The 25,790-nt window shown below is 49.0% G+C and overlaps 1 protein-coding gene across 2 annotated transcripts in view; it reads right to left on the reverse strand.

Moving 5' to 3' along the window:
• The window catches only part of GHITM (growth hormone inducible transmembrane protein), a 296,117-nt gene that overhangs the window by 196,849 nt on the left and 73,478 nt on the right, over positions 1-25,790 (reverse strand). For both annotated transcript variants that reach the window (XM_078643354.1, XM_078643353.1), the window contains exon 4: positions 22,749-22,860. In XM_078643354.1, the coding sequence (XP_078499480.1) occupies positions 22,749-22,860 (112 nt within the window). The remainder of the gene's footprint in view (positions 1-22,748; positions 22,861-25,790) is intronic.

The raw sequence follows: 25,790 nt of genomic DNA on the forward strand, positions 1-25,790 counted from the left end.
GTCCTGATGATGATTATGTGAACCTACGCCCTGAGATTGGGGTTGAAGATAGCAGTGCTTTAAACCAAAATCGACTTAACTGACCACTGGTAACATCTATACCATCACGAAAGGCCTTGAGGCAGGTATTGGCAATTAATGTCCTGCCCTACTTTGAGCCTTTTTTCCACACGTTGTTAAGCAATAATGCCGGGTTTTCTACTATCTCTGCCCACTGCTGATAAGCTTACCACTTCAGGAGGGTGGCTGCATTAACTATGTGGCTCAGTGTATTTGATACAGTGCCTTAATCTATTTTCTTGCTTTGCCTGTGTGGATGAGGAGTCATATTATGGTTCCCTGAACCATAACACAAACACTGGGACCTTTTATATCTTAGGGCCTGAGGAGAAGGGTAGAACCTCCTTTCCACATGGGGTATTACCAACCAGCAATTGATGAAGGCTTTGAAAATTAGGTATACAGATGAACTAGGAGGGACAGGGGTAGAAATGGATTTTATGACAAGACAGGAGGCTAACATTATGTATTACAACTCCCACTTTCAAGAAGCAAGCACTTGAAAGTTCCAAAATAAGGACATTGTATGACTCGAAGAAAATTTAAAACATTCAGGTCGATAAAAACTCCCAATATTCCATCTTGGCCCTCTTTTGTTTGCTGCTTCTGAGCAGATAAGTATAACTAAATTTACTAGGTAGATTACATCAAATTGGTGAATTTAATTTGAGATTTGAAGTATTAATGCTTCAATCCAAATTACAGATTGTTTTGAATGAGTTTAGAGAGGAATATTGTTTAGGGCTTTTGTAAATATTAGATTAAGTATTTTTTATTCATTTTATATGTAAGTTGTTGTGCATGTTTTGGATGGCAGGGAAGTGCTAAGTTTGTAATACTGAATTATTAAAATGTTGAAAAAATACCTGACGAGACCTAGATTTGAAGTTTTCAACTGGGGTACGCAAGGGTTTTCGGCATTGAAGGAGCTTGTCGGTGTTAGTTTTGATTCAGGTTCAAATGTTTTCAATTATAGGCGGAGAAGCAGTTTTTGGCATGATGACAAGAGGAGCTTCTACTCAAATGCCCAAATGGGGGGTGCTTGCCTGAGCCCGAAATGGCTGCTTGCGCCGTGAGCCCCGTCCAACATCTGTACTATCCTGCGGTAATCCTGCATCAATGCTTGATGCTAAGCCATAAAACTTCTGTCCCCAAGTTGTGGAGCCCTCATCCGGTGCTGTGTCTGTGGCGGTGAGGTGCCACTGAGAGGACGAGCAGCGATCGTGCACTGAGTCATGGCGCGGAGTATCAAAGGCCGAGTTGGTGACGCAGTCGGCAGTGTCGAACTGAGCAGGTGTCCCACGGCCCACACAAGCCTGCAAGAGGCGTCCCTGGGCACAAAGGCGACCATTTAGGATCCGGCAGAGAGGAGATACGCTGCGTGATCCACCTACCGCTGCCAGTGAAAGTGCTGCTGCTGACGGAAGCTGCTGAGTGCGGAGCGTTGGAGGCCATCGGGCCTGCTTCATGAAGATGAGAGGTACAGCGAAGCCCTGGAGGAGGAGGTGAGCGCTTGTGCCTGGGACTCGCTTTCCATGTTGGTGAGCTGCGACTGACTTGGGCCAGTTTGCTGTGAATGTGGCACCCCTACCAGTTTTCCCCCCTCTACGCATCCTGGGGAGCTCACGAGGAGCATCAACGTGATTGAGACCACTGGGACTAGCGTAGGTCACGCCATTTCAACATAGGCCGCGGCAAGTTGTGAGAAGCACGCATCGCAAGGGTTCTGTGGTCGGCGCTGTCCGAATTGGCCAGGTGTGAACACAATTTCACTTTTTGGACCCGTGTCTAATGCGCGGGGCTGCTGCTATATATGGTGAACCCCTAACTACCGGGTGAATTGATTGCAAGGCCACAAAAGACTACCCCACCTAACTGGGAGCTCCCGGCCTGTTGACTCCCCATCCCTGATCCATCGTGTTGGGGGCGACGCCAGGCTACGCATATTTGGAGTTAGAGCTTCGAGACGTTCCTGGAAAGTAAGCGGACACTCCCTCATTGCTGGACCCAAAAGAGAAAACCATATTCCCACGACTCAGTGACATTTTCTCCTGCATACCTGCTTGGCTGACTGACCACTTTGACCAATTTATTGCTGCTGTGAGCTCTCCGGGGTTGCTGTTTCTGCAAATAGGCGTTCCTGGAAAGTTCTGCTTCTCATTAGACCTAAGAGTCGCACACTCAGGCGGAAAACATGGGGAAGGTGGACAAAACTCAGCCCAAGCTCCAGTTCGAACAACGTCGGAACAAGCCTCGTGAACATATACCTCAGACATTCTGTATTGCAGATGAGGCTTAACGTTTGCTTGGGAATCTTAGGGGTCTGTTGCTTGTTGCGTTCTTCGAATTATGATATGGGTTGGTGGGGAGAGATGTGTCGTTATATGCAGCTAGACCGACGATGGTGATGACCTGGAATGTCCGCTGCCTGAATGATTTTCGAAAGTTTAGAAAGGTCCTATCATACCTCAGACATGCCGTCGATATTGCTTTTCTGCAAGAGTCACATTTGCCCTTCAAACAGTTGGATGTTTACCCGCAGAGGTCTTCAGGAGAAAACTCATGCTGTGGGGTTCACGTCATATGCGTGAGGCGTCATTACATGGCCCGAACTATGATGACCCACAGTTCTACATGACATTGCTTGATAAACTGAGTAGCTATAGGGAGACTGAACAACTATGGGAGGGCACTTCAATTGTGTTTTAAATACACAGCTTGATAGATCGGGTGGCCCAGACCAGCGACTACCGGCTGCAGCGCGTACTTTTATATATGTCACTGTGCAGCTCGACTTGCATGAAGTCTGGAGAACACGATCCTAGGGTAAGGGTGGGTTCACACATTATTTGGCCTATCAGAATTGACTACTGGTTAGCATCTAGAAAATTGCTCTCTCAAATCCGGGAATGTGCAGTGCTAACTCGCACATTTTCGGACACTCCCCGATTTTGCTGGTTCTGGACTGCCAACACACACAAGTCCCTCCGTTCATGGTGCTGTCCCTATGTTCCCTGTTGGACCCGGTTTTTAAAGCTGAAATGTTTGAAGCAATAGACACCTTTTTTGACCACAATATTGGGTCGGTGGACACCTTTGCTGTTGTGTGGGAACATTTTAAAGTATATATCAGGGGGATAGCTATGGCGAAACACGCTGGTGTCCTTAGGTCACTTCGTAGGTGACTTTCAGATTTGAAGCACAGGAGAGGGACCTCTTCAGCGGCGCTGATGAACAAGTGACGGAGGAGTTTAAAGAACCACTAAAAGACTACCACGAGACGGCGGCTCAGAAGTTAAATACATGGGGAAATATGCGAATGCTCGCACTTATGGCGAGAGCGAGCGCCCTGGCTCTATTCTGGTATCCCCACTGAGGAAACATAGGGAAACCGCTAGGGTTGGGGTTGTTAATGACGAAAAGGGGGCTCCGTTAACGGAATGAACAGCCATAGCTCATAGATTCATGCACTATTATACTCCGCTGTATACCTCTAAGACAGGGTGTTCAGATGCGAAAATACCTGACTACTTAGCTCACATGAAGCTTCCCTGGCTTACTAATGCTCATAGGGAATTTCTCATGCATCCCTTGGACGCAGACTGAATCACAATTGCCCTGATGGGATGAAATCCGGCAGCGCCCCGGGGATTGATGGCCTCAAGGTTTAGTTTTACAAGGAGTTCAAAAACGTCCTCATTCCCCTCTTAAGTACACTGTTTGAGGAAATGGGCACTGATGGAGCTAGGTGGAGCTGCGGGAGCGTGAAAACGCTATGGCTGCAACATGTGAAATTTGGGTTCCCTGTCAGGATCCAGATTTCACCCGTCGCCTGCCAGAGCCTCTGCCAGCCCCTGGAGAGTGACGCCCTCCTTGGGGGTCTGTACAGGCTCAGGAGCCTACTTGGAATTGGACACCCTGGGGACCTGCGGTAGGTGTTGCGGGTGATTGCTGAGAAGCCCTCTGGGTCTGTATTAGGCAGGGTGGGAGTGTAAACCTGCAGGGGACACACTCCCAGGGGAAAATAATCCGACCTATAGACTTGCAAGGCAGCAGGATGGTGTTCCCTGGGGCCCAGATCCCTCCTGATTGAAGGGCTGTGCACTATCAGCCCCGCTGCAGCTCTTGGAGGCTGCTGAGAGGCCCTGCGCCACCCTGCTATACTTGCGGCAGTGTAACCTGGGTGAGAGCAGAGCCCTAGCAAGAACCTTATTTAGCCTTAGTAGACCTGAAAGATCAGGCAGACATGCAATGGCCTGATGATCCCTTAGCACAACTTCCCTTGGATGATGAATGTTAGGACGCTGTGGATGCGTCCATCTATTAGGGCAGTAGAGCAGGTTACGACCCCCGTGGAGGCGAGACTAGTACAGCAGATCGCGTGTGAATGCGCTAAGTGGGCCCCTATCCCAGGTATGAACCCAAGGCACAGCCAGAGAAGGGGGATATGCAACCCACCCCACCTAAACACCCCAGGAAAGACAGGGTGGATCAGGATGCCTTTGCGCAATTGCAGCAGGCTTTCTTGGCCCTGATCCAGTCTTTGACCATACCCTTAGACCCCCTCCATGCGCCCAGTACACCGCGCCTGGCAACCCCAATACAGGTAGGGGATGATGCACAGGGAGACACTGATGAGGAGGCTGGTCCCTTTCGGCCATGGAGTCCGACAACCCCAGCTTTGCCTACTGGTCCCCAAGAGTCAGAGTACACGTCGGATATGTTTGACCCGGAACTGATCCTACACCTGCGGTCGTCCGAATGGACACCCTGCTCTAAGATTGCCAGCTATGTGGCCAGTAGGATTCGTACACCCCCATGGGTAAGTAGGCCTTTAGTAGACTCCGGACGGAGTGTCCTCACCCCTGCCTCGATGGCAAAGGGTCCCAGACCCCAGAATTAGATGCTAGAATGGCCCCCTTCCTGGTTTATGAAAGATCCCAAAAAATGGATAGACATATCCTGGCGAGTGTGTCAAGATATGCTCTTGGATGCTCTAGGCCCGATAATGATTCACGGGTACTCAAAGTACGGCCCGCAGGCCGCCAGCGGGCCGGCAAGCCTTCCTCGGGCGCCCTCATATCTCCAGAGGCCCTATCCGGTTGGGCTCAGCATGCGATGGTGTTTTTAGGCAACGCCAACTACGCGATCTCTACGGAACGAAGGCGCTCCTTTCTAATAAAGCTGGACCCTAAGTGGGAGACTTGGCTGACTCTGCAGCTGGAGAAGTGGCTCAAGGTGGTCTGTTCGGTGAGTCTACTGCTTTCCGCTTGCAAGTGGGAGGCCGCTTGGCCAGTTATGTGCACGTATGGGAGACGATCACCAGCGATGCTTGTGTGTTGCAAACTGTGCAAGAATTTCACATAGAGTTCTGCGGCTCCCAGCGCCAGTGGTCACGACCCAGACCCATCGAGTTCTCACAGTGCTATATAGACCTTATCGATGCAGAGGTGGCCTCCCTCCTCAATAAAAGGGCTATCTGCCCCACGACGCTGCGTCTGCAGGGTTTTTTAAGCAATATGTTTTTGGTAGACAATGCAGATGGAGGACAATGCACGGTATTGAACCCGAGCGAGTTCAACGAGTGGTTGGGTTTACAGTCACTTCAAAATGGAGGGGATTCACTTCTTAATGGACGTGTAATGCACAAATGACTGGATTGTCTGTTTGGACCTCAAAGATGCGTATTTGGCCATACTGATTTATCTACCACCGAGGAGGTTCCAGCAGGCATACCATTTCACCACTCTGCCTTTCGGGATTTCCTCCACTCCGTGTTGTTTCATGAAGGTGCTCAAGCCGGTTGTGAAACCCCTCCGAGAGAGGAGGAACACGCCTCGTTGTTCATCTCGACAACATGCTTTTGTTGGCGCTTGATCCATAGCAGCTGCAGTTGAAACATGCGGTCGCCCTGTTAGAAGGGCTTGGCTTGGTCATCAACGTCAAAAAACCCCTGCTGGTCCTGGCTTAAAAGGCCACTTTCTTGGGGTTCATTATAGACTCCATCGAGGCTACTCTCATCCTGCCTTCCAGGAAGTTGTCCAAAATCCGACATGAGCTTCAAAGGACACTTGTCAAGCAGAGAGTACCTCTCAGGCATATTGCTCGACTAGTGGGGCTATTGTCGGAATCCATCCAGCCCATATTTCCAGGCCCACTGCATTATCTGGCCCTGCAGAGGCTGAAAGTGGTTCATTTGCGGAAAGGGTTTCCGTACTTACATTTGGTGGCACTGTCCGACGAGGCACGGGAGGAGATTCGCTGGTGGCTTACGCATATGGAGGCGTGAAATGGCCGAGCGATATTTGGCTCCACTCCAGACCTGGTGATAGAGTCCGATGCCAGCAGATCAGGTGGGTACAAAAGGGGTGGTGATGGACGGAGCATCTGAACCATTCAAACACTCACACCCAGGTCAACAGATCTGGGTTTAATTCATCACCGTTCTTTAGCCCACTCTGCCACCCCAGTTCAGACATGGCCATATGCAAATCAGTCTGACCCTGTGCCTCATGGGAACAGTCCAGCCCGAACTGCCAAGCCTTGCCTTCCCTGGACCGGAAACAAGCTTCCGAGGACCGGTTTCTGGCATTACAGCCGTCTTCAGCCCGGCTTGCTTGAATCCAGAGGCAAAGTGAGCAAGGGACTCACGTCTGAGCATAGCCTGCCAACTTATGGCGAACAAAGTGGTACAAAAGGGGGTGGTGATGGACGGAGCATCTGAACCAATCAAACACTCACACCCAGTCAACAGATCTGGGTTTAATCCATCACCGTTCTTTAGCCCACTCTGCCACCCCAGTTCAGACATGGCCATATTCAAATCAGTCTGACCCTGTGCCTCATGGGAATAGTCCAGCCAGAACTGCCAAGCCATGCCTTCCCTGGACCGGAAACAAGCTTACGAGGACCGGTTTCTGGCATTACAGCAGTCTTCAGCCCGGCTTGCTTGAATCCAGTGGCAAAGTGAGCAAGGGACTCACGTCTGAGCATACCCTGCCAACTTATGGCGAACAAAGTGGTACAAAAGGGGGTGGTGATGGACGGAGCATCTGAACCAATCAAACACTCACACCCAGTCAACAGATCTGGGTTTAATCCATCACCGTTCTTTAGCCCACTCTGCCACCCCAGTTCAGACATGGCCATATTCAAATCAGTCTGACCCTGTGCCTCATGGGAATAGTCCAGCCAGAACTGCCAAGCCATGCCTTCCCTGGACCGGAAACAAGCTTCCGAGGACCGGTTTCTGGCATTACAGCCGTCTTCAGCCCGGCTTGCTTGAATCCAGTGGCAAAGTGAGCAAGGGACTCACGTCTGAGCAGATCAGGTTGGAGCACCAGTTGTGGAGATTTTGCCACAGGAGGGTCTTGGTCACCACAGGAACAGACTCTGCATATCAACTGTTTGGAGCTGCTAGCGGGCTCCTTCGCTATCCGGTGCTCACCTTCAAGACAGCACATGTCTGGCCCACTTATTGAGCAGAACGAACGAGAGAGGAGTCCATTACCACATTTGAATCACCTAAAACAAAATGTAAGTGTCTGGGGTAGTCGTGACTGCAAATAGCACATCCCTCAAGAACCACTCTGAATTATTATTTGGGGAGTGAAGGGAACATACTAGAAGACGCGCTAGCCCAGGCAGTTTTACTTTTTTAACCACTTTGAGTGTAATATCCACTTTGTTGTTGCCGCGCTACTCACCAGGCATACCGGAGCTTCTTCTTGGCTGGTCCTGCACTACATTTTTCACACCCTCCAACGCGGTCTAGCGACCTGGGGGTGTTCAGCTACTGCAGAGCAGGGCTGATTGGCTGGGAGGGGCCACGGGTCACGAGAGGCATGTAACTGCTAGCTGGAGTAGACGCGCTGTTATAGAAGACGTGCTAGCCCAGGTAGTGCATGTATTGATGTATTGATTTTTAAACCTGTGTTAACATCACCATACCCGTTTTACTTTTTTAACCACTATGAGTGTAATATCCACTTTGTTTATTGCCACACTACTCACCAGGGATACCCGAGCTTCCTCTTGGCTGGTCCTACCCTCCATTTTCCACACGCTCCAACGCGGTCTAGCGACCTGGGGTGACCAGCTGCTGCAGAGCAGTGCGGATTGGTGGGGTGGGACCAGAGGTCACGAGAAGCACAAAACTGCGAGCTGGAGCGGACGCCGCAAAGGGCGCGCCGAAGCCGCGCCTAAGGCAAGCCCGTCTGCGCCCGTCCGTGCTCGAACAGGCCCAGGGTCCAGGATCCCTGGCCAATTACGGGCATACTCGGGTGATGAACTTAGATCCTCGATCTCAGGCCCAGCCCCCTAAAACGAAAGACAGTAAATATACTCCAGAGAGTAGGACACTTCATCTCACAGGGGAGAAAGACACCTAGCTCTATTCCTGTCCCCTCCTGCTATCATTATCCTGGCGACAGTAATAGTAATAACATTGAAACTCTGTCCTGAACACACGCTCCCTACAGAAACATGCCCTTGACATTCTGGCCCTCACTGAAACATGGCTTGATGAGGACTCCGGTCCCACCATAACAGCATCACTCCCTGGCGGTTATGACGCCATCTGGCATAACAGGTCAGCGGGTAAAAGAGGAGGGGGGGTGGCGCTTCTGTATTAAAATCATCTGACAATTGAGAAGTTGTCAGGAGAAAATCTGAAAGGAGCGGATATTCTAATTACCAGGATCTGTCTTAGCTCCTCTAGTATAGCAATTATGGTAGTTTACCGCCCACCTAAATGCCCCACACGCTTTGTGGATCTCCTCACTGAATGTGTCACTAATCTCCGATCACGTTTTCAACACCTTATGATGGTGGGAGACTTCAACTTCCACTGGGACCAACAACTTAGAGAGGCACAGGCCCAACAGCTAGAGGAAATGCTCACTACTACTGGGCTTAAACAGCTAGTAACGACCCCTACACATGAGAAAGGACACACCCTAGATCTGGTTTGGACTACTCCCCCCCCCCCCCGTTTGCGAACTTAGTGGAGACCACCCCCTGTGCGTGGTCAGACCACTATTTTATCATCCTTCTACTCCCCAGAGCTAGGCACAATGGGCGCCCGCCCACCAACTGGAAACTAGTTCGAAGCTGGACAAAAATCAAGGACGCCAAACTAGAAAACACCCTTTGAGAAAACCCCCTGAGGAGGCCGGCGACAGCAGATATTGAAGAGTGGACTGAATCCATCTCCAGCCAGCCATTTTCTGCCATCAATAAACTAGCACCAGTCAAGAAAATAAAAATTGGAAACAAAGGTAAGGGCGCTCCGTGGTTCACGGAGGAGCTCAGGGCTCTGAAACGTACGCTTCGCCACCACAAACTACGATGGCATAAAGCTTATGAGCCACAGGCCCTTGTAGAGTACAGGGCAAGAGTCTCCACTTACAAAAAGGCGCTTCTCGCAGGAAAGCTGAATACTATGAAAATCGGATCTCGGTGGCAACTAACAAACAAAAATTAACATTTAAAATCCTCAAGGAACTGAGTCAAAAAAAGTCGCTGGAGATGCCGTCCAACCAGGAACAATGCAATAAATTCCTATCCTACTTCTCCGAAAAAATAAAAAATATCCTGGCTGATATCGACAATTCCCCCTTTAAGCAATCCCTCAATGAAGCGGTGAAGAACCCAGGAAAGAGGGTCTTTTCAAACTCTTGACAGAGACCGTTTGACGAATTGCATCCAAAATCAAATCTGGCTCACCCGCAGATCCCTGCCCTCCTAGGATCTTTAAACTAGCTCTATCAGAGATTGAGGGAGATATCCTCCCTTTGCTGAACCTCTCGCTGGAAACTGGAAAGGTTCCTAGGTACTTTAGAGAACCTAGAGTAATCCCGTTACTCAAGAAGACAGGAGCGGACACTTCCATATGAAAAATTACAGACCCATATCCCAACTCCCATTTCTGGCCAAAATCTTAAAACGATTGGTCTTGTAAACCCTATCCAGATTCATGGAGGACCACCACCTCTTGGGAGATAGGCAGGCCGGCTTTCGAGCTCACCATAGCTCTGACTTGGTGATGCTGTCAACACTTGATGATATTAGGATCACAGCAGAGAACAAGAAGCCATGTGTCCTAGTCCTCCTAGACCTGTTGGCAGCGTTCGACACAGTCAACCACTCCCAACTCCTGGAAGGAATACAAGACATTGGGATTGGCGGCCGAATCCTTCAGTGGATTACTTCATTCCTGACCGATCGCACCCAAAACATTCAGAGGGGCAACTGGGTCTCAGAGCGGAGTCCCACAAGGGTCGGTGCTCTCCCCCTCGTGTTCAACATTTACCTTTGATAAAGGCCCTTGCCTTTGTGGACTGCCAGGTATTCAACTATGCAGAAGACACACAAATTATACTTCAAATAGAAAACACCCCGCAGGCCCACTCCCGGGCAAAAAACATACTGCAATTTGCAGTTAACTGGATGACGGCTAATTCACTCAAGATCAATTGAACAAAATAGAGGTTCTGGCCGTCACCAATGAGAGCAACCCGTGGAACTCCCTCTTCTGGTCACACAAACTGGGCGACACCCCAGCGGTAAAAAGTTTGGGAATCAAAATTGATGCCAAGCCTTCATTGGCCAATCAAGTCTCCACCGTGTTTGGAACTTGTGTTGGCCTACTCAGGCAGCTGAGGAGACTTTCCCCTATCCTCTCCTTCTCAACCATGAGGACAGTTGTGGCCACCCTGATCCTGGCCCGGCTCGACTATGGGACCTCGCTCTACATCGGACTACCAGACTCACTGGTGGGCAAACTCCAGGTGGTGATGAACGATGCCACCAGGCTAATTTTCAAGCTACCTAGGAGCACGCGGGCTTCACCCCTACTGCAACAACTTCACTGGCTGCCCATCAACAGAGGGCCAAATTCAAAGGCCTATGCATCACACATAAGGCCCTGTTCGGTCAGGCACCGAATGACATCAAGGGACGCCTGGTGAAATATGTCCCCGGCCGCTCACTAAGATCCTGCACAGAGGGTCTGCTAAAATGCCCGCGATTCTATTACACCACTAAAGGTGGCCGAGTCTTTTCTGTCGTAATACCACCACTTTGGAACAGGCTGCCTGGCCAGCTTCGTGCTGAAAGATGCCTCCGTCCATTCAGGAAAAACTTAAGACCCTCCTATTCACAGAAGCCTGGGCCTAACACTCCCCGCTGTGATACAACTCTCCCTGGAACTGACGCTTATCTTCTTGAAGCGCTTAGAGACCTGCTGGTATTAAGTGTTCTATAAGTCAAAATTAACAATAACAATACTGTTTTCTTAACAAAAAGTAATATTTTATTACCATATGTAACGCCAACCCTAGGACGCATATGACCGGATATTAAGGCTCAAAACTGCATATATGAGCCAGAGTTCCACGACATCCCCCCATCCATAGGGATTCCCACCCTCCTTCCAATGTAAAGTTCCCATTTCAAGCAGCGTGAAAGGACAACGCTGTTACAGTAGTACACCGGGGTACCCTCACCAGAAAAGCAAAAAGAAACAAACCCCAAACTTCTCACCTCGACTGAGATTCCTGTGAATAGGAAAGGTTTCATTTCAGTCCTTCGGGCCTGTGAGTATGCCATTCTCAACTGTTAGAAAATACATTGAATCCCTTCACCTCAGCTCCATGCCAGTCACAAGTTGGGTCTCTTTTCAGCCCGTCCAGAGAGCACCAGGACTGCTGCCACACTTGCGGTACAAAAAGGGGTGGTGATGGACGGAGCATCTGAACCAATCAAACATTCACACCCAGTCAAAAGATCTGGGTTTAATCCATCACCGTTCTTTAGCCCACTCTGCCACCCCAGTTCAGACATGGCCATATGCAAATCAGTCTGACCCTGTGCCTCATGGGAACAGTCCAGCCCGAACTGCCAAGCCATGCCTTCCCTGGACCGGAAACAGGCTTCCGAGGACCGGTTTCTGGCATTACAGCCGTCTTCAGCCCGGCTTGCTTAAATCCAGTGGCAAAGTGAGCAAGGGACTCATGTCTGAGCATACCCTGCCACACTTATAGCGGCCAAAGCGGTACAAAAGGGGGTGGTGATGGACGGAGCATCTGAACCAATCTTTTGTGTAGATTTCCAGGTTTCCCTGCTCGGCCCCTCGCAGTACTCCACTGATGCATATGTTAGATCTGAGGGATCTGTTCTTAAGATCTTTATAGTGGCCCTGTAGCTTGATATTTTGAATCCCAAGATCCACTACCTCCTTCGTGAAAGACTCCAGTTCTTCTTCTTTGGCCTCAAGTGTAGAGACCCGCTGCCTCAGGTCCTGCCTCATTTCCTTCAGGTTCTTGGAGACATCATCCCAGAAGGAGGCAATGCTCTGGTGCAGCTTTCTAAAGAGGCCCAGAGACAGCCCTGGACCTTCCAATGGTCTCTGCTTCCATGGGCCAGCCTCTCTGACTGAGAACCAAGTATCTCCATCAGTTCACCCACCTGCTCAGGAGACCTCCATCATGCCTCAGCCCTATCACCTCCAGTGTTTCTTACCACAGTCGACCTGTGGGGTCCATAACATACCTCCTGCCCCAGGGTGTCACTCAGCTCTCCGTACTGGTGGTCTCCACTCTGAAAGGAGCCAAGATCAGGCATATTGTAGGGGCCGGGAGGTGAGAACAGCGAAGGACACACTCTGGCGCCATCTTGGCCAACCCCCCCTCCTCATTTAGATTACATTTGGTATGTGTGCTCACAACTGCCTTCTCTGAAGTCTTCCGTTTCAGAACTGAAGGCCAGACCCTGTTAAGGGCCACAGAAAGCTGGATTCAACGGACTTCCAGTCAAGAGCACTCCGTAAAGCACTTTCTCTCAATTGTCAAGGCTTTTGGGAATTAACTTTTGAAAGCCTAAAGTGGGGTCACTGTGATCTTATGGGAGGCACACATTACATACCTTGTAATAATAACTGAATGGTGCTTAAATGTTTAATAAAAAAGTTTAGGTTTAATTAGAAAAATTACTAAGTATTTTACACATCCTGCACCAATCCAGTTCTGCAGTCCAATTGATTCACCAATAAGAATGATATCCTCACGGATGCACAGTGTTTTAAAGTCTGTGGCCCCAAATTCACATGTGCTTCCAACCCCAGGGTCCCCAACGATAAAGTAACAATCATCATTCCTTCATGGACACCCTACTATTACCCTCATCACTTGCCAGCTGCTTCTTCGCCTTTGACCCTGTACAGCGCTCCACTGCCTCTAGACAGGTTTGTGCAGTACAGAAACCACCTAATACAGAAAGCAATGGGTGGAACTTCTGGTCAACGTCATCAAGAGTTAAACTGAATCGGACTATGGTTGAAGCACAGACAAAGGTACCTTTCAGACCCCAATAACTAGGTTGGTGGATAATACATTGGCATAACAATCAAGGCTAGCAACCTATCTAAAAATATACATAATGAGAACATACAACGCAGTATCCTTGATTACGCCACCTACATATGTGATAGGTAATACAGATCAAAAAAGCGGGCAGCAAAAGATTGCAAATTTTAACCATTAATAAAACTTTTCAAAGAAGTGAAAAGAAGCTTGACAATGTGCCAGGTTCCTTTGAATGCAGGTATTAACTTACATGCTATAAAGAGACTAAACAGGTGTTGAAAATAGTCATCTTTGAAGACTGCAGGTTAAAATGGTGTGCCTTAAAGATTTGCTTTGTTTCAACTATTTGCTGCACGCATTCATTTTATGTTTTTATGATATTGTTATGAACTTCAACAACTAATTTTACAGCTTAATAGCCAAAGCCAAAACAGCGTTACACAGACTTCGCGCTGGCATTTACACATTCAGTATTTCATATGATTCTATAGCAGCACCTCTCGATGTAAATTTGACACATTAGTCGGGTAATGACAACTGACAACACTAGAATTCAAGTTTGATCTCTGTGGCGTATCATCATCTCTGGAGATTATCTTGCCAGTGCTCGAGTTGTGCAAGAATACGAGGGAGGCAGCGGTCCAGGGTTACCTAGGGTGGGAGCTACGTGTCGTGGCCAATTTCAGTGGGGGTAGTCATCGTCTGCGAATCAGTATGTGAACAGTCAGGGGAGTCTGGCGTGCTTCTCTTAGACAAGTATTAGGACCAGAAGTTATTGGGTCTATTGCGAGGGGGTAGTAACTCACTGTATTTATTTATTTTATTTAAAACACTTATAAAGTGCCTGGTTACACTTATGACAGTGTGTCCCCGCGCTGAGAAATGCTGCAGTATATCAACGAGGCCAAGGTATGGAGCCCACGCGGGTGCAGGGGTACAGAACCAATATTACTTAGGGAAAAGGTATGTTTTAAGTTTGAGCCTGAATCTTGTTTCAGAGGGCTCCATGCGCAGATCTAGCGGGAGATTGTTCCAGTGCTTACTTGCAAGAAAGCGAAAGGAGCTACCTCCCATCCTGGTCTTACGTACGCGAGGGAGTTGAAAGAGCATCGCTCCCGCAGATCTAAGGTTTCTGATAGGGCGGTGGATAGTCAGCATGTTGCGTAGGTAACTGGGCCCTTTTCCCTGGGCAATTCGATGGGCAAAGCATAGAGCTTTAAACTTCACACGTTCCTCAACAGGAAGCCAGTGAAGTTTTCGTAGTGCTGTTTTACCGGAGGCTCTGCGGGGGAGATTCAATACCATGCGGGCCGCGGCATTTTGGACACACTGTAATTGATGTAGACATTTACGGCTTAGTCCTAAAAAAAAGGGCATTCCCGTAGTCCAGGTGTGGAGTAACCAGGGCATGAATGAGTGTCTTCCTGGGGCTGATGGGGAGGAGATCTAGGACTTTCCGAAGAGTTTTTAAAATACCTAAACATTTACCCGCAACTTTACTGATTTGTTGCTTGAAGGAAAGCTCTGCATCTAGCCATATACCTAAGTTTTTCACCAGGTTAGCGGGGTGGGGAAGTGCGCCCAGTTCTGATGGCCACCAAGCCTGCGACCAGGCGGAAGGGGATTTGCCCACTATCAACACTTCTGTTTTATCGCCATTAAGGCGTAGGCAGTTGTTATGCATCCACCCTGCCAGAGCACGCATGCAGTTGGAAAAATTGATGGCATCCTCAGGTTGATTGTGGGTGAGTTTAATTATCAGTTGGGTATCGTCAGCGTATGTGACGATATCCACACCAAAAGTTTCCACTATGTGGGCTAACGGCTCCATATAAAGATTAAAAAGCGTGGGGCTCAAGCTTGGGCCCTGAGGTACCCCATGTTTTAATTTGTGGATAGCTGATTTATATGGAGGGCAGTATACTTGGAAACTACGGTCTTCCAGAAAGGATACCATCCATTTCAGAGCTGGCCCGTCTACTCCCAGATCTGAGATGCGAGACAGCAGTGTTGAGTGCAGCACGGTGTCAAAAGCTGCACTCAGGTCTAATAATACCAATGCTGCTGTCTGCCCCTCATCTGCAAGTTGTCTTAAACATTCTGTGGAGAATAGAGCCGCCGACTCAGTAGAGTGGCCTGCTCTGAACCCTGATTGCGTGGAGTGGAGAAGCGAGTTCTCTTCGACAAACTTCATAAGTTGGCTGTTTACTATCTTCTCCACAACTTTCCCACAGAAGGGGAGGAGAGAGATAGGACGAAGATTTTGTAGCTGGGAAATGTGTATATTAGCCTTTTTTTTCAGAGGTATTACTTGTGCCATTTTCCAGGTATCAGGCACATAGCATTCCTGAAAGGAAAGAGTAATCAAGCGCTCCAATTTTCAGTTTGTGTACTACCAAACAACATATCCCTAGTCCATTGTGCCAGTGTGGGGGTCGGACCACGCATCCAGCAGACAGCAATACATCTTTTAGCAAGGAGGAAAGCCATATCCACCAGACGTCTAAGGGCCTTGGGAAGCGGTTTGGAATAGCCCAGTATAGCTGTGAGAGGATCCGGGGTTAGTGTCAGATCAGTTACACGATTCACCTCGTGGAAGACTTCCTCCAAGAAACAGGTGATTGCAGGGCAGGACCATGCCACGTAATCAGCTACCTGTGTGCCGCATCGGTCGCATTGCGGGCTCTCGCGAAGGCCGAAGCGATGCAGTCGCTCCAGTGTGTAGTATACCCGGTTTATAAATTTACAGTGCACTAGCATGTGGCGTCCATTCAGAGACACTCTTTTAGTGCTAAGGCAGCAGTACCGCCATTTATCATCTGGCAACTCCGTTTGCAGGTCTTGTTGCCATGCCAGATGCAGCTTTATGTATACGCCGTCCCTGGCGGCCAATGTTGCGCGGTATAGTCTAGACACCAGTTTGGAAGGGGACTGTGCCTTGATAACAACGGTCAAGGTGACGACCTCAAGGGGTTGCTTGCCCGCCCACGTCAGTCTGACCATTAGCGCCTGTAGGCGTTGGGAGAAATGTTTAGATAAAACCATAGGGATGTTCGTGAAAAAGAAGAGAAAGCGGGGTAGTACAATAATTTTCATCAAAGACAACCTACCCATCAGTGACAGCGTGAGGCGAATCCAGCCGTCCGAATCGGCTTTTAATTTAGAGATGGCAACTTCATAATTCTCCCTCATATCTATTTCAGAGTCAGTATGAAGTCGGATGCCTAGATATCTCACCGAATCTGTAGTCCATTGTAACGGATATTCCGGGTCAAACCGTACCGTGATGGGTGTCAGGGGGAACATGGTGGACTTGCTCCAACTAACTTTGACACCAGAGAGAGAGCCGAACAGCATCTTCTCGCGTAGGACAGGGGAGAGGTTGGTCTCCGGGTCTCATCTGCATACGTGGAGACAATGAGGCGATAGTTCGGGAATCGTACGCCCCGATGTCTGTGGTATTCCCGCAGAGCGCAAGCTAGCGGCTCAGCAGTCAGGGCGTAGAGGATCGGAGATAGGGGACATCCTTGTCTCGTGCCCCTGTGGATTCGTATAGGATCGGTGACCAGAGATCCGATCCAAATGCGAGCAGAGGGCTCATGATACAGTGTGGCCAATAGTTGGAGGAAAACCGCACCGACCCCCATACGGCTCAGAACATGTCTCATTGAGGGCCATTGAACGGAGTCAAAGGCCTTTTCCATGTCCAAAAAGACCGTGATTGCAGGGACCTCCGGGCGTGTGTGCTGCATAGCAGCGAAAACCGTTCAAGTTGTAGGTTAGGTTCCTGCTAGGCACGAAGCCTGCCTGCTCTGGGGCGACCAGGGAGGTAACCAAAGGGCTGAGGCGGTTGGCGAGTAACTTGGCAAAGATCTTTGCGTCTACGTTCATAAGGGACTGCTGTCTGTATGACGCACAATCATTCGGGGGTTTATCCGGCTTGAGGTATGGCAACCAGGATCGCCTCCCACATAGTCTGGGGCATGGCTCCGCAGGTACACATGTCATCAAACAGCGTGAGCAGGTGTGGGAGTAAAAGTTCTTGCAACGCCTTATAGAAGGCTACAGTGAGGCCGTCACTACCAGGGGCACTCCCAGCCCTCATTCCAGAGAGCGCTAGAATGATCTCACCACGCTCAATCGGTCTCATTAGAAACTCGCTGTGTAGATTGAACAACCATGGTAGTTCTATACGAGACAAGTAATCAAGAATACACTCCTCTGGGGCGGATCCACGTGAGGAATAAAGGTCTGCATAATATTCTCTGAACCTCTCCGCCACTTGTGTCTCCGTGAGAGGAGTATCCCCCTGCGTTGATTCCATAGTTGGTATAGCAGTTCTGTCTCTGGGACGTTTCACTAAGTGAGCGAGGACCCTCCCTGGTCTCTCCCCCTCCCCAAACGTTCTGGCCGTGGCATATTTCCCAAGGTGCTTTAGTTCGGCATCCGCCTCCTCGTGATAGTCACAAAGTGTCTGCCTCAGCTCCCCGTTAAGAGCAGTATCAAGGTCGGTCTCACGGGCTAACTCTAGTTCTTTAATCTTACCCTCTAGCGACACCAACCTAGCCCGTATCGACCTGAGGACTCTCAAATGCTTCAAAATAGTAAACCCCCCCCCCCCCCCCTGATATAGACTTTAAATGCTTCTCAGACGGTCTGGAAGGAGTCCACAGACCCCACATTCGCCTCGAAGAACGTCTCTATGGATAGGGCTATTTCCTCCTTAAATGCAGTGTCTAGAAGAGAGCATGGTGGGAAGTGCCACGAGAACGGGGGTAGGCGCATCTTAGGGGAAGCAAGTGAAATAAGCAATGGGGAATGGTCAGAGTAGGTGCGTGGTAGTATCGTGCATGCACGGACTTGCTGAAGTAAGGGTCAGGAAGAAAACCAATAAACTATTCTGGTATGAATATTGCGTTGTGCAGAATAGTGTGAGAATCCGCCCTGTCGTGGATGCCCATGCGCCATACGTTACCCATGTCATGCCTCAGAAATATCGATTCCACCTCCCTAGCCGAGGCTGAGGGCCGTCTGTCCGGTCAATGGGGGGGATGTCTGGTAAAATTAAAGTCCCCGCCCCACAGCACGAGATCCTGAGTATATGGCTGCATGGTCGCCGCCAGTTTTGTGTAAAAGTCTGGGTGGTCAAGGTTAGGTCCGTAGACATTTAAGATAATAAGTTCCATACCCTTCCCACGACATGTGGAGAGGGCATATCAGCCCTCCTGGGTCCGTTGCAAGGGGTATCGGGGTTACCAATGACCTCAGGTTCACCCACAATCAAAACTCCTCGGGCATGCAAGGTGAAGCCGGCAAGGTGGATGTTGCCTACCAGACCCCTGGAGCGTAACATGGGACAGTCCGGGTGTAAATGAGTCTCTTGCAAGAGGGCGACGTCTACTTTGTGTCTGTGGAGGTAGCTCAAAACCTTGCGGACTTTACGGAGGTCGTTAAGACCGGGTACGTTCCAGGTGAGCAACATAAGAGAGTCTGGAGTGCCGTCAGAGTCTGTCACAGTCGTGTCAGAAGCGAGAAGGCATATCGTAGAGGAGCAATCGGAATTTGTGTAGTCTGGCTGCACCGGGTCGAGGCTGTGTAACAGAACCCAATATAACAAACTATAACCTCAAAATCCCTCCCATCCTGAACTCTCTCCCGTCTGTGCAGGAATAGCAACATAACAGGTTAAGCGGTGTAGTCAAGACATTGCAATACAGTAACCTGCAAATAAGATCAATAGCAATAAGGAAATAGCAACATTTATAGATCAGGTTCCCCCCCACCCACCCCCCCCGAGCCCTCCCACGCCTGCCCATCCCCAACTTGGCTGCAATCCCTTCCCTCCCTCCCTCCCTTCCAAAAGACTCCCCGCCCCCTCCCAAACAAAACACATCCCAGGTGTGATTCACTCCGAGGCGGATGTAGCGCGTAAAGTAAAAATTAACAATGCACAAGTGGGGTCGTACCCCTCAATCTGCCAGACAGAGGTCCCTATCAGGCACGGTGGAATACAATAGCGTTCACCCAAGCCTGGATCCCCGGATCAGAATCGTGAGCTGTGTCTAAATAGCAAGATTACCGTTAGCATATCAATAGCGTGATGCACACTCCACCTTCCATCAGTATTGCACCTAGCTCAGGGAAGGCACTCCCCATTTGACAGTGGGCCCTCATCCCCCAGGCGGCCCAGTTAGTGCATTCTGGCAGTCGCCCCGGGGACTCAGGAATCCAGCTCCAGAAATAGCTGCCCCCGTCCCCCCGGCCAAGGATACTCAACAGTCAAGGCAGAGGAGAAGCATTCAGTCCTGCTCGTCCAGCAGTCCTGCTCGTCCAGCGGTCCTCCCGCCGCTTCATTCAGGAGGTGCCGTTCGGGGATGTGCGCCGCTTTTTCGTCCACTCCTTCAGCACTTTCTGCAGGGCCTTAGGGTCGGTGGAAATCAACAAACGCCCCTGCCGGGACTCTCAGCTTAGCAGGATACAGCATAGCATAATCCGCTCCAAGGTCACTTAGCTGCCGCTTCATAGGGGTAAACAAACGCCTTGACTCCTGGACTCGTGCTGTGAAGTCAGGGAAGAGCGAGATGGTCGACCCCCCCCCCCAACCTCAGCGGCGGTTTCTCACGGGCCAGATGTAGGGCCACATCCCGATCCCTGTAGTTTAGTAATTGCGCTATTATGGACCTTGGAGGAGCACCAGGCTTCGGCCTCGGGCCGAGGGAGCAGTGCGCTCTTCCCACGACAAACATTCCGGAAAGAGCAGTATTACCCATAAGTGTTTTTAACAGTTTCTCAGTGAAGAGCTCTATATTGCCAGTGGGGGTATTTTCCGGCAGGCCCGTGATGCGTAGGTTGCAGCGCCTGGAGCGAGCCTCCAGGTCCTCCATTTTGTCCTGCAGTATCTGGAGCACCTTGCCCAGCTGTTTATGCTCTGCATTTAGGGTGGTTTGTGCCTCCTCCGCCTCTGTTAGCCTGCGCTCTGACATGTCCAGCCGTTCAGCGTGTTTGTCTAAGCGTTCGGCCATGTGGTCCATTCGATACGTAAGCGCGTCCATCTTGGCGCCAGAGAGGTTATCCCTCCCTGTAGATTATTTTCCATGTTCACCAAGAGGGCGCGGATATCTTGACCTGGGTCGTCAGCAGCCTGTTCCCTCCTGCTCCGCTCATCCTAAGGGGTGGGTTCCCCGACTCTGGAGTTCCTCGTGTCAAATGACAGTTTAGGCTGTGTCTTGTCCCCTCGCCCCATCTTCACGAGGATCGAGGAGTACCAAGCAGGCAGGCAGGCGTCACGTAAAAATGGCGGCCCCTTACCGCGTGAACATTATCTGTTCGGCAGGCCAGGACCATAATGTATGGAGTTCAGTGCTGTCCTCCTCACCGTGACCCCCACGGCTCTGGTGTCAAAAGACGGTCTACACTCTGAGTCTCCAACCACTATTACTTGTATGCCCCCCCATTGGATGGGGAACACAGAGGGTTGTATGACATAACGCATGCTAATACATCGCATGCCAATACATCGCGGTTTTTACAACGCAAGTCGTTACAACGACTTGCGTTTTTAGGGCACTGGGCTTAGGAGTAATGGAATTTACTATTCCAACTCCAGTCTACATACAGTAGGGAAGGTGTTGGATAGTAAATTATACTACTCCTTGTCCTAGAGCGCCATCAAGCGCAAGTCGTTGTAACGACATGCGTTCTAAAAACCACAATGTAATGGCATTGCGATGTAACAACCGCATTGTAAACGACGTTTCCCAACACAGAGCGCCTCTGTGTATCTCCCAGTTCAGGCCAGGGAGAGAACCAGTGTTCGCAGGTAATGGGAGGTCACCTATGGTGGCGTTCCAATAGGGGAATGCTCAGGGCTTCTGCAGTGCACTGCCACTCATTACAGCCAGCTCCCTGCACAGCTTGCGAGTCAGCATCCCCACATCTAGCAGCGCTTCAGTGGAAACATCCAGGCCCCCAGTCCCCAGCCAATCAGGGATCAATTCAGGCCACGCAGATAGGTTCCAGGCCCCGTCGCTCCTCTTGCAGCAACCAGCACACGACTCCAGCAATCCAGCCAGCGCTCGTTAACCCACTTTCAGAGTCTGTGATCTCCAGGGCCCCCCCAGTCTATGACTCTTAGTCCTGTCTCCGTGGTGCGCGACCGCTCCGGAGCGTCCCTCAGCATCAGGGCCGCCCTCCCCCTCAAGCAGGCCCAGCGTTACGTGTTTAGGGGAGAGACCGGGGCGCCCTCAGTCACCGGGCCCTCCAGGTGCCGGCCCTCCAGGTGCCCACTGCCGCAACTTTCCACCAGCACCAGGCAACCTATCCCGAGCTCCTAAGTCCAGGTCCTCCACGCACGCTGCACACTATGCTGCACACGATGCAGTCCCCGTGTGTCGGCTCTCGTGTTTTCGGGGGGGGGGGGGCGGCAAAGCGCGTCCCCGTCAGGGCATCAGCGCCGGGGACCATAGAAGCGCAACCGCCCCCGCACCGCCAGCCCAAGCCGTCACCGCCCTCAAGGCCGCAGGGGGAAGGGAGACCTCCACTCTCCCGCGCCTCACTCAGGAGCTCCGTTGGCCCTCGCACCAGTCTGCGATCTCAGCGTCGGGGCCAGGTAGGAGGCTCGCTCTTTCGGTCAGGGGTTACGGGGGTGCTCAGGAAGTCACCAGCTCAGTTACGGCACAATCAGGATACGGCGGCTGCAGGATATTATGCGGATAGTGTGGTAGATCTACGGAGCACTCGGCTCAAGCGCCCACCTTAGGCGCGAACTAGCTCCGCCTCCAACAATCTAAAGAATTATGGTAATTACAAACAACTCTAAGTTTCCTGTAAATCAATAAAATCTTATTTTAAAGTACATCACATATTAATCTTATATATTATGTGCCATTCCATTCTTCATTTCCACCACCACAACGAACAAGATGTCTGTCAGTTCATAAACAGAACACGTCAAACATTTATTATCAACATGTTCAATTCTAGCAGTTAATAAAGAGAATACGTCAGACATATATAGCTTGAAAAGGGAATTTCAGCATTTTCAGCAAATAAATAACAGCAGAAAAGGAAAAGCTTCTCAAAGCCACCCGCATTATTATCTGGTGAAAAGTTTAAACAAATATTGGTTCAATGTAGGTAACATTATTACTAAAAGTTGAGCATATGAAAATGAAGGTTACTTCAACGATTGACAAGCTACAAATATCAGAGAAGAATTTATTTGGGTAAATTAAGAGGAAGCTGAGAAAACCCCAAAGTACAGGACTTCAGGAACTTGATCTCAAGTCAGGTATATAAAAAAATATTTTTGAATAGTGCACTTACACAGCTTTCTCAATGGCGCCAATCTCATTTGACATTCCCAGTCCATAATAACCAAGAGCACCTAAACCGATTGTTGCTCCTCCTGCTAATATCAGTTTTCCCATTGAATGAACTGCAAATAGAATAATAAAATACATATTTAATAGACTGCGGAGAAAAAAGAAGAAAAGAAAAATCAAACAATTTAAACGTGATCAAGGGTTTTGCAGAAAGGATTAAGTTTCCATTCGGACAACAATGGAGCTGTGCTTTCAAAGTGACTAACATGGACAGGTAAAGGATGGGGAAGTTGAAAATGTTCATGTACATTTTTTTTTCTTCAATTCTTTTTATTGAAAATTAAGAAAACAAGCTTCAGACCATCATCAGTTACATTGTAACAGTACAGGATGAACATTATCACAGGCTTCCCAGAACATGACAAATATGTTCCTGTAAATTTAACCTCCCAACAACATAAACGTGCTTTAACCTTAACATAAAAAATGCATATAAAAAAAGTGGTTAGAAAATGTGCTTTTATTAAACATGAAAATGCTGTTATTTCTGCAGAAAGCTTCCATTTCTATAATTTTTTCATTGCTAGGCCTCAACATTTTTTTGATTCTTTCCTCTCCCTTTAAGAAAACAAATGCCTTTTCGTAAACAATGATTTGACGAACTGTGGAACTTGACAGCTTTGTGAAATGTGCGGATTGCGGCAAAATGTTTTTGTTACTTCCTCACACCATCTGAGGTCATTATATTTTGGATTGTTTCCTCGGACACATGCTCATAATGAACAAGTATATTAATTAAAGAAATGATCATTGTATGTTTAAATTCCATGATATTACCAGGACATGCTAGATATTAATGTTTCATTTCATACAGCAACTCATTTTTATTTATTTATTTATTGTGATTTATATAGCGCACTATAACCCAGAGGTCTCTAAGCGCTTTGTTAGGATCAGCTAGACAATAAAGAGGATGCATCAGATTCCGATTAGCGGCGGTCCCACGCTTGCTGGAAAAGCACAGTTTTTAATTTCTTACGAAAGGGCATTAAGTTTGTCTCATTACGGAGTTCCAGCGGTAGTTTGTTCCACATGGCTGGCAGAGTATGTGAAAAAGCACGGCCACCCACCGTGGTCAGTCTGCAGCGCGGTTGAACAAGATAGATGGAGTCAGCCGATCTGAGCACCCTCCCGGGTTTATAGAGGGCCAAGCGTGATTTCAAATAGGTGGGTGCCCTCCCATAGAGAGCTTTATGGACAATGCAAAGCCCCTTGAACATCAACCTCTGCCTAACTGGCAACCAATGAAGTTCCCGCAGGAGAGGGGATGCCCTGGTGTTCCTCGGTTTTTTAAAAATGAGCCTAGCGGCATCATTCATAACCGTCTGCATTCTGTTTAAAAGACTCTGTGGAAGTCCTATGTACAACGAATTGCCATAGTCCAACCTGGCTAGAATCATTGCAGAAACCGCACTCCTTAGTGTAGAAAAAGAGAGCAGCGAGGAAACTTTCCTGAGTTGTCGGAGAAGGCCAATGCAACTGCCCACCACAGCTATGACTTGTTTTTTCATGGACAGCTTACTGTCCACCTGGATGCCCAGGCTCTTGACCACCTCTGCCGGTTCCGGGGGCATGCCCAGCTCCCCAGGCCAGAAACGATCGCACCAAGGGTTGCCCGCGATAGTAATTGGCAACACCTCGGTTTTGTCCGGGTTGATTTTTAGGGAGTTACTGGACATCCAGTTAGCAGTGCTTCTCAGAATGTTTTGCAATCTAACAAAAGCATTCTGGCTATCATCCAATTGGATGATAATCTGAGTGTCATCAGCGTAGTTGTATACCTGACATTCCATTCTTACACAATGGGACACTGAACAGCTAGCGGAGTAGGTTTGCAAAAGTTTCTTATGAGAACCTTCCTAGGTGTATCTTTTGGTAATACACGGTAGCCACATTCAAATAGGTACATGTTGACATGAACGTTTACCGTGGGAATCGAGGGAGAAGACTATGGAGCATCGGAAGATCTTTCCTCTTGGCAGTAGATCACATAACCACCTGTTTTTGTAAAATGTTTTGTGCTTCCTATATAGTATGCGTTCCTAGCTAGAGTGTTAAGGCATTCTATGCACCCATACCCTGCCATGTCTCTTTAGCACTTTGTAGTGCTAGCCTATATTGCCATAAGCTACTGCTAACTGTGATTACTTTGCTTCCCTTTTGTTTTGAGAAGACTTTCTATCTTTTATGTTGGTCATAGCTACTGCTAGGATTCATTACTTCTACTAGTTTTAATGGTTCCTATTGCAGCTGTTACGGGACTCAGCCGAGTTTCCAGAACTACTCTTTCTGGGGAGTTCGACCTAAAAGAACTCTTTATGGACTTTTGCTGGGAAAAGTCAGGCCCTTTAGTTTAGAATAGGGAACACGCTGTTATTTTGCATGGTTGTTCTAACTACATTTTCTCTATTTTTTGTAAATGGATTTGATTAAACTGAATAAAAAAGGACAAAAATAATGGTTAATCTCTTAATTGAAAATACATTTTTTTAAACTTCTTCAAACCTCATCATTGACTGAACATTAAATGCTGTAAGTTCATGATTATTAAACTGGGTAATAGCTAAAATTGTGGTTTTACCCAAATTTCTATACCTATTCCTGAATCTTCCCTTACCACTCCCTGCACATTTCTTCCAACAGTTGCGATCAAATCTAATCTCAATAGCATGGGCTGGCAAAAAGCCCAAAACTGCGTGGGAAATTGTTACAATTCCACTCCACTAGGGCGGTCTCAATGCACCGGATATGGTGCTATATGCACAACCTCCCCGGTCCCACTGTCCACTGCATTGCACCGAGCATACAAACCTACATGCACAGGGACTACCAACGGTGGACTGCGTCTGGTGGGTGTGGGACGAACTGTGACATTGTGCCAACCTACAGGGGATCTACACCCCCTCTATCCCCATAGCGCACAACCCAATGGCACCGGCACTACAGGACGTGAGCGCAAAGTCAAGGGCACACGGACAGAGCC

This window comes from Lissotriton helveticus, chromosome 5_1 (genome assembly GCF_964261635.1).
Source record: "Lissotriton helveticus chromosome 5_1, aLisHel1.1, whole genome shotgun sequence".
Classification (NCBI taxonomy): Eukaryota; Metazoa; Chordata; class Amphibia; order Caudata; family Salamandridae; genus Lissotriton; species Lissotriton helveticus.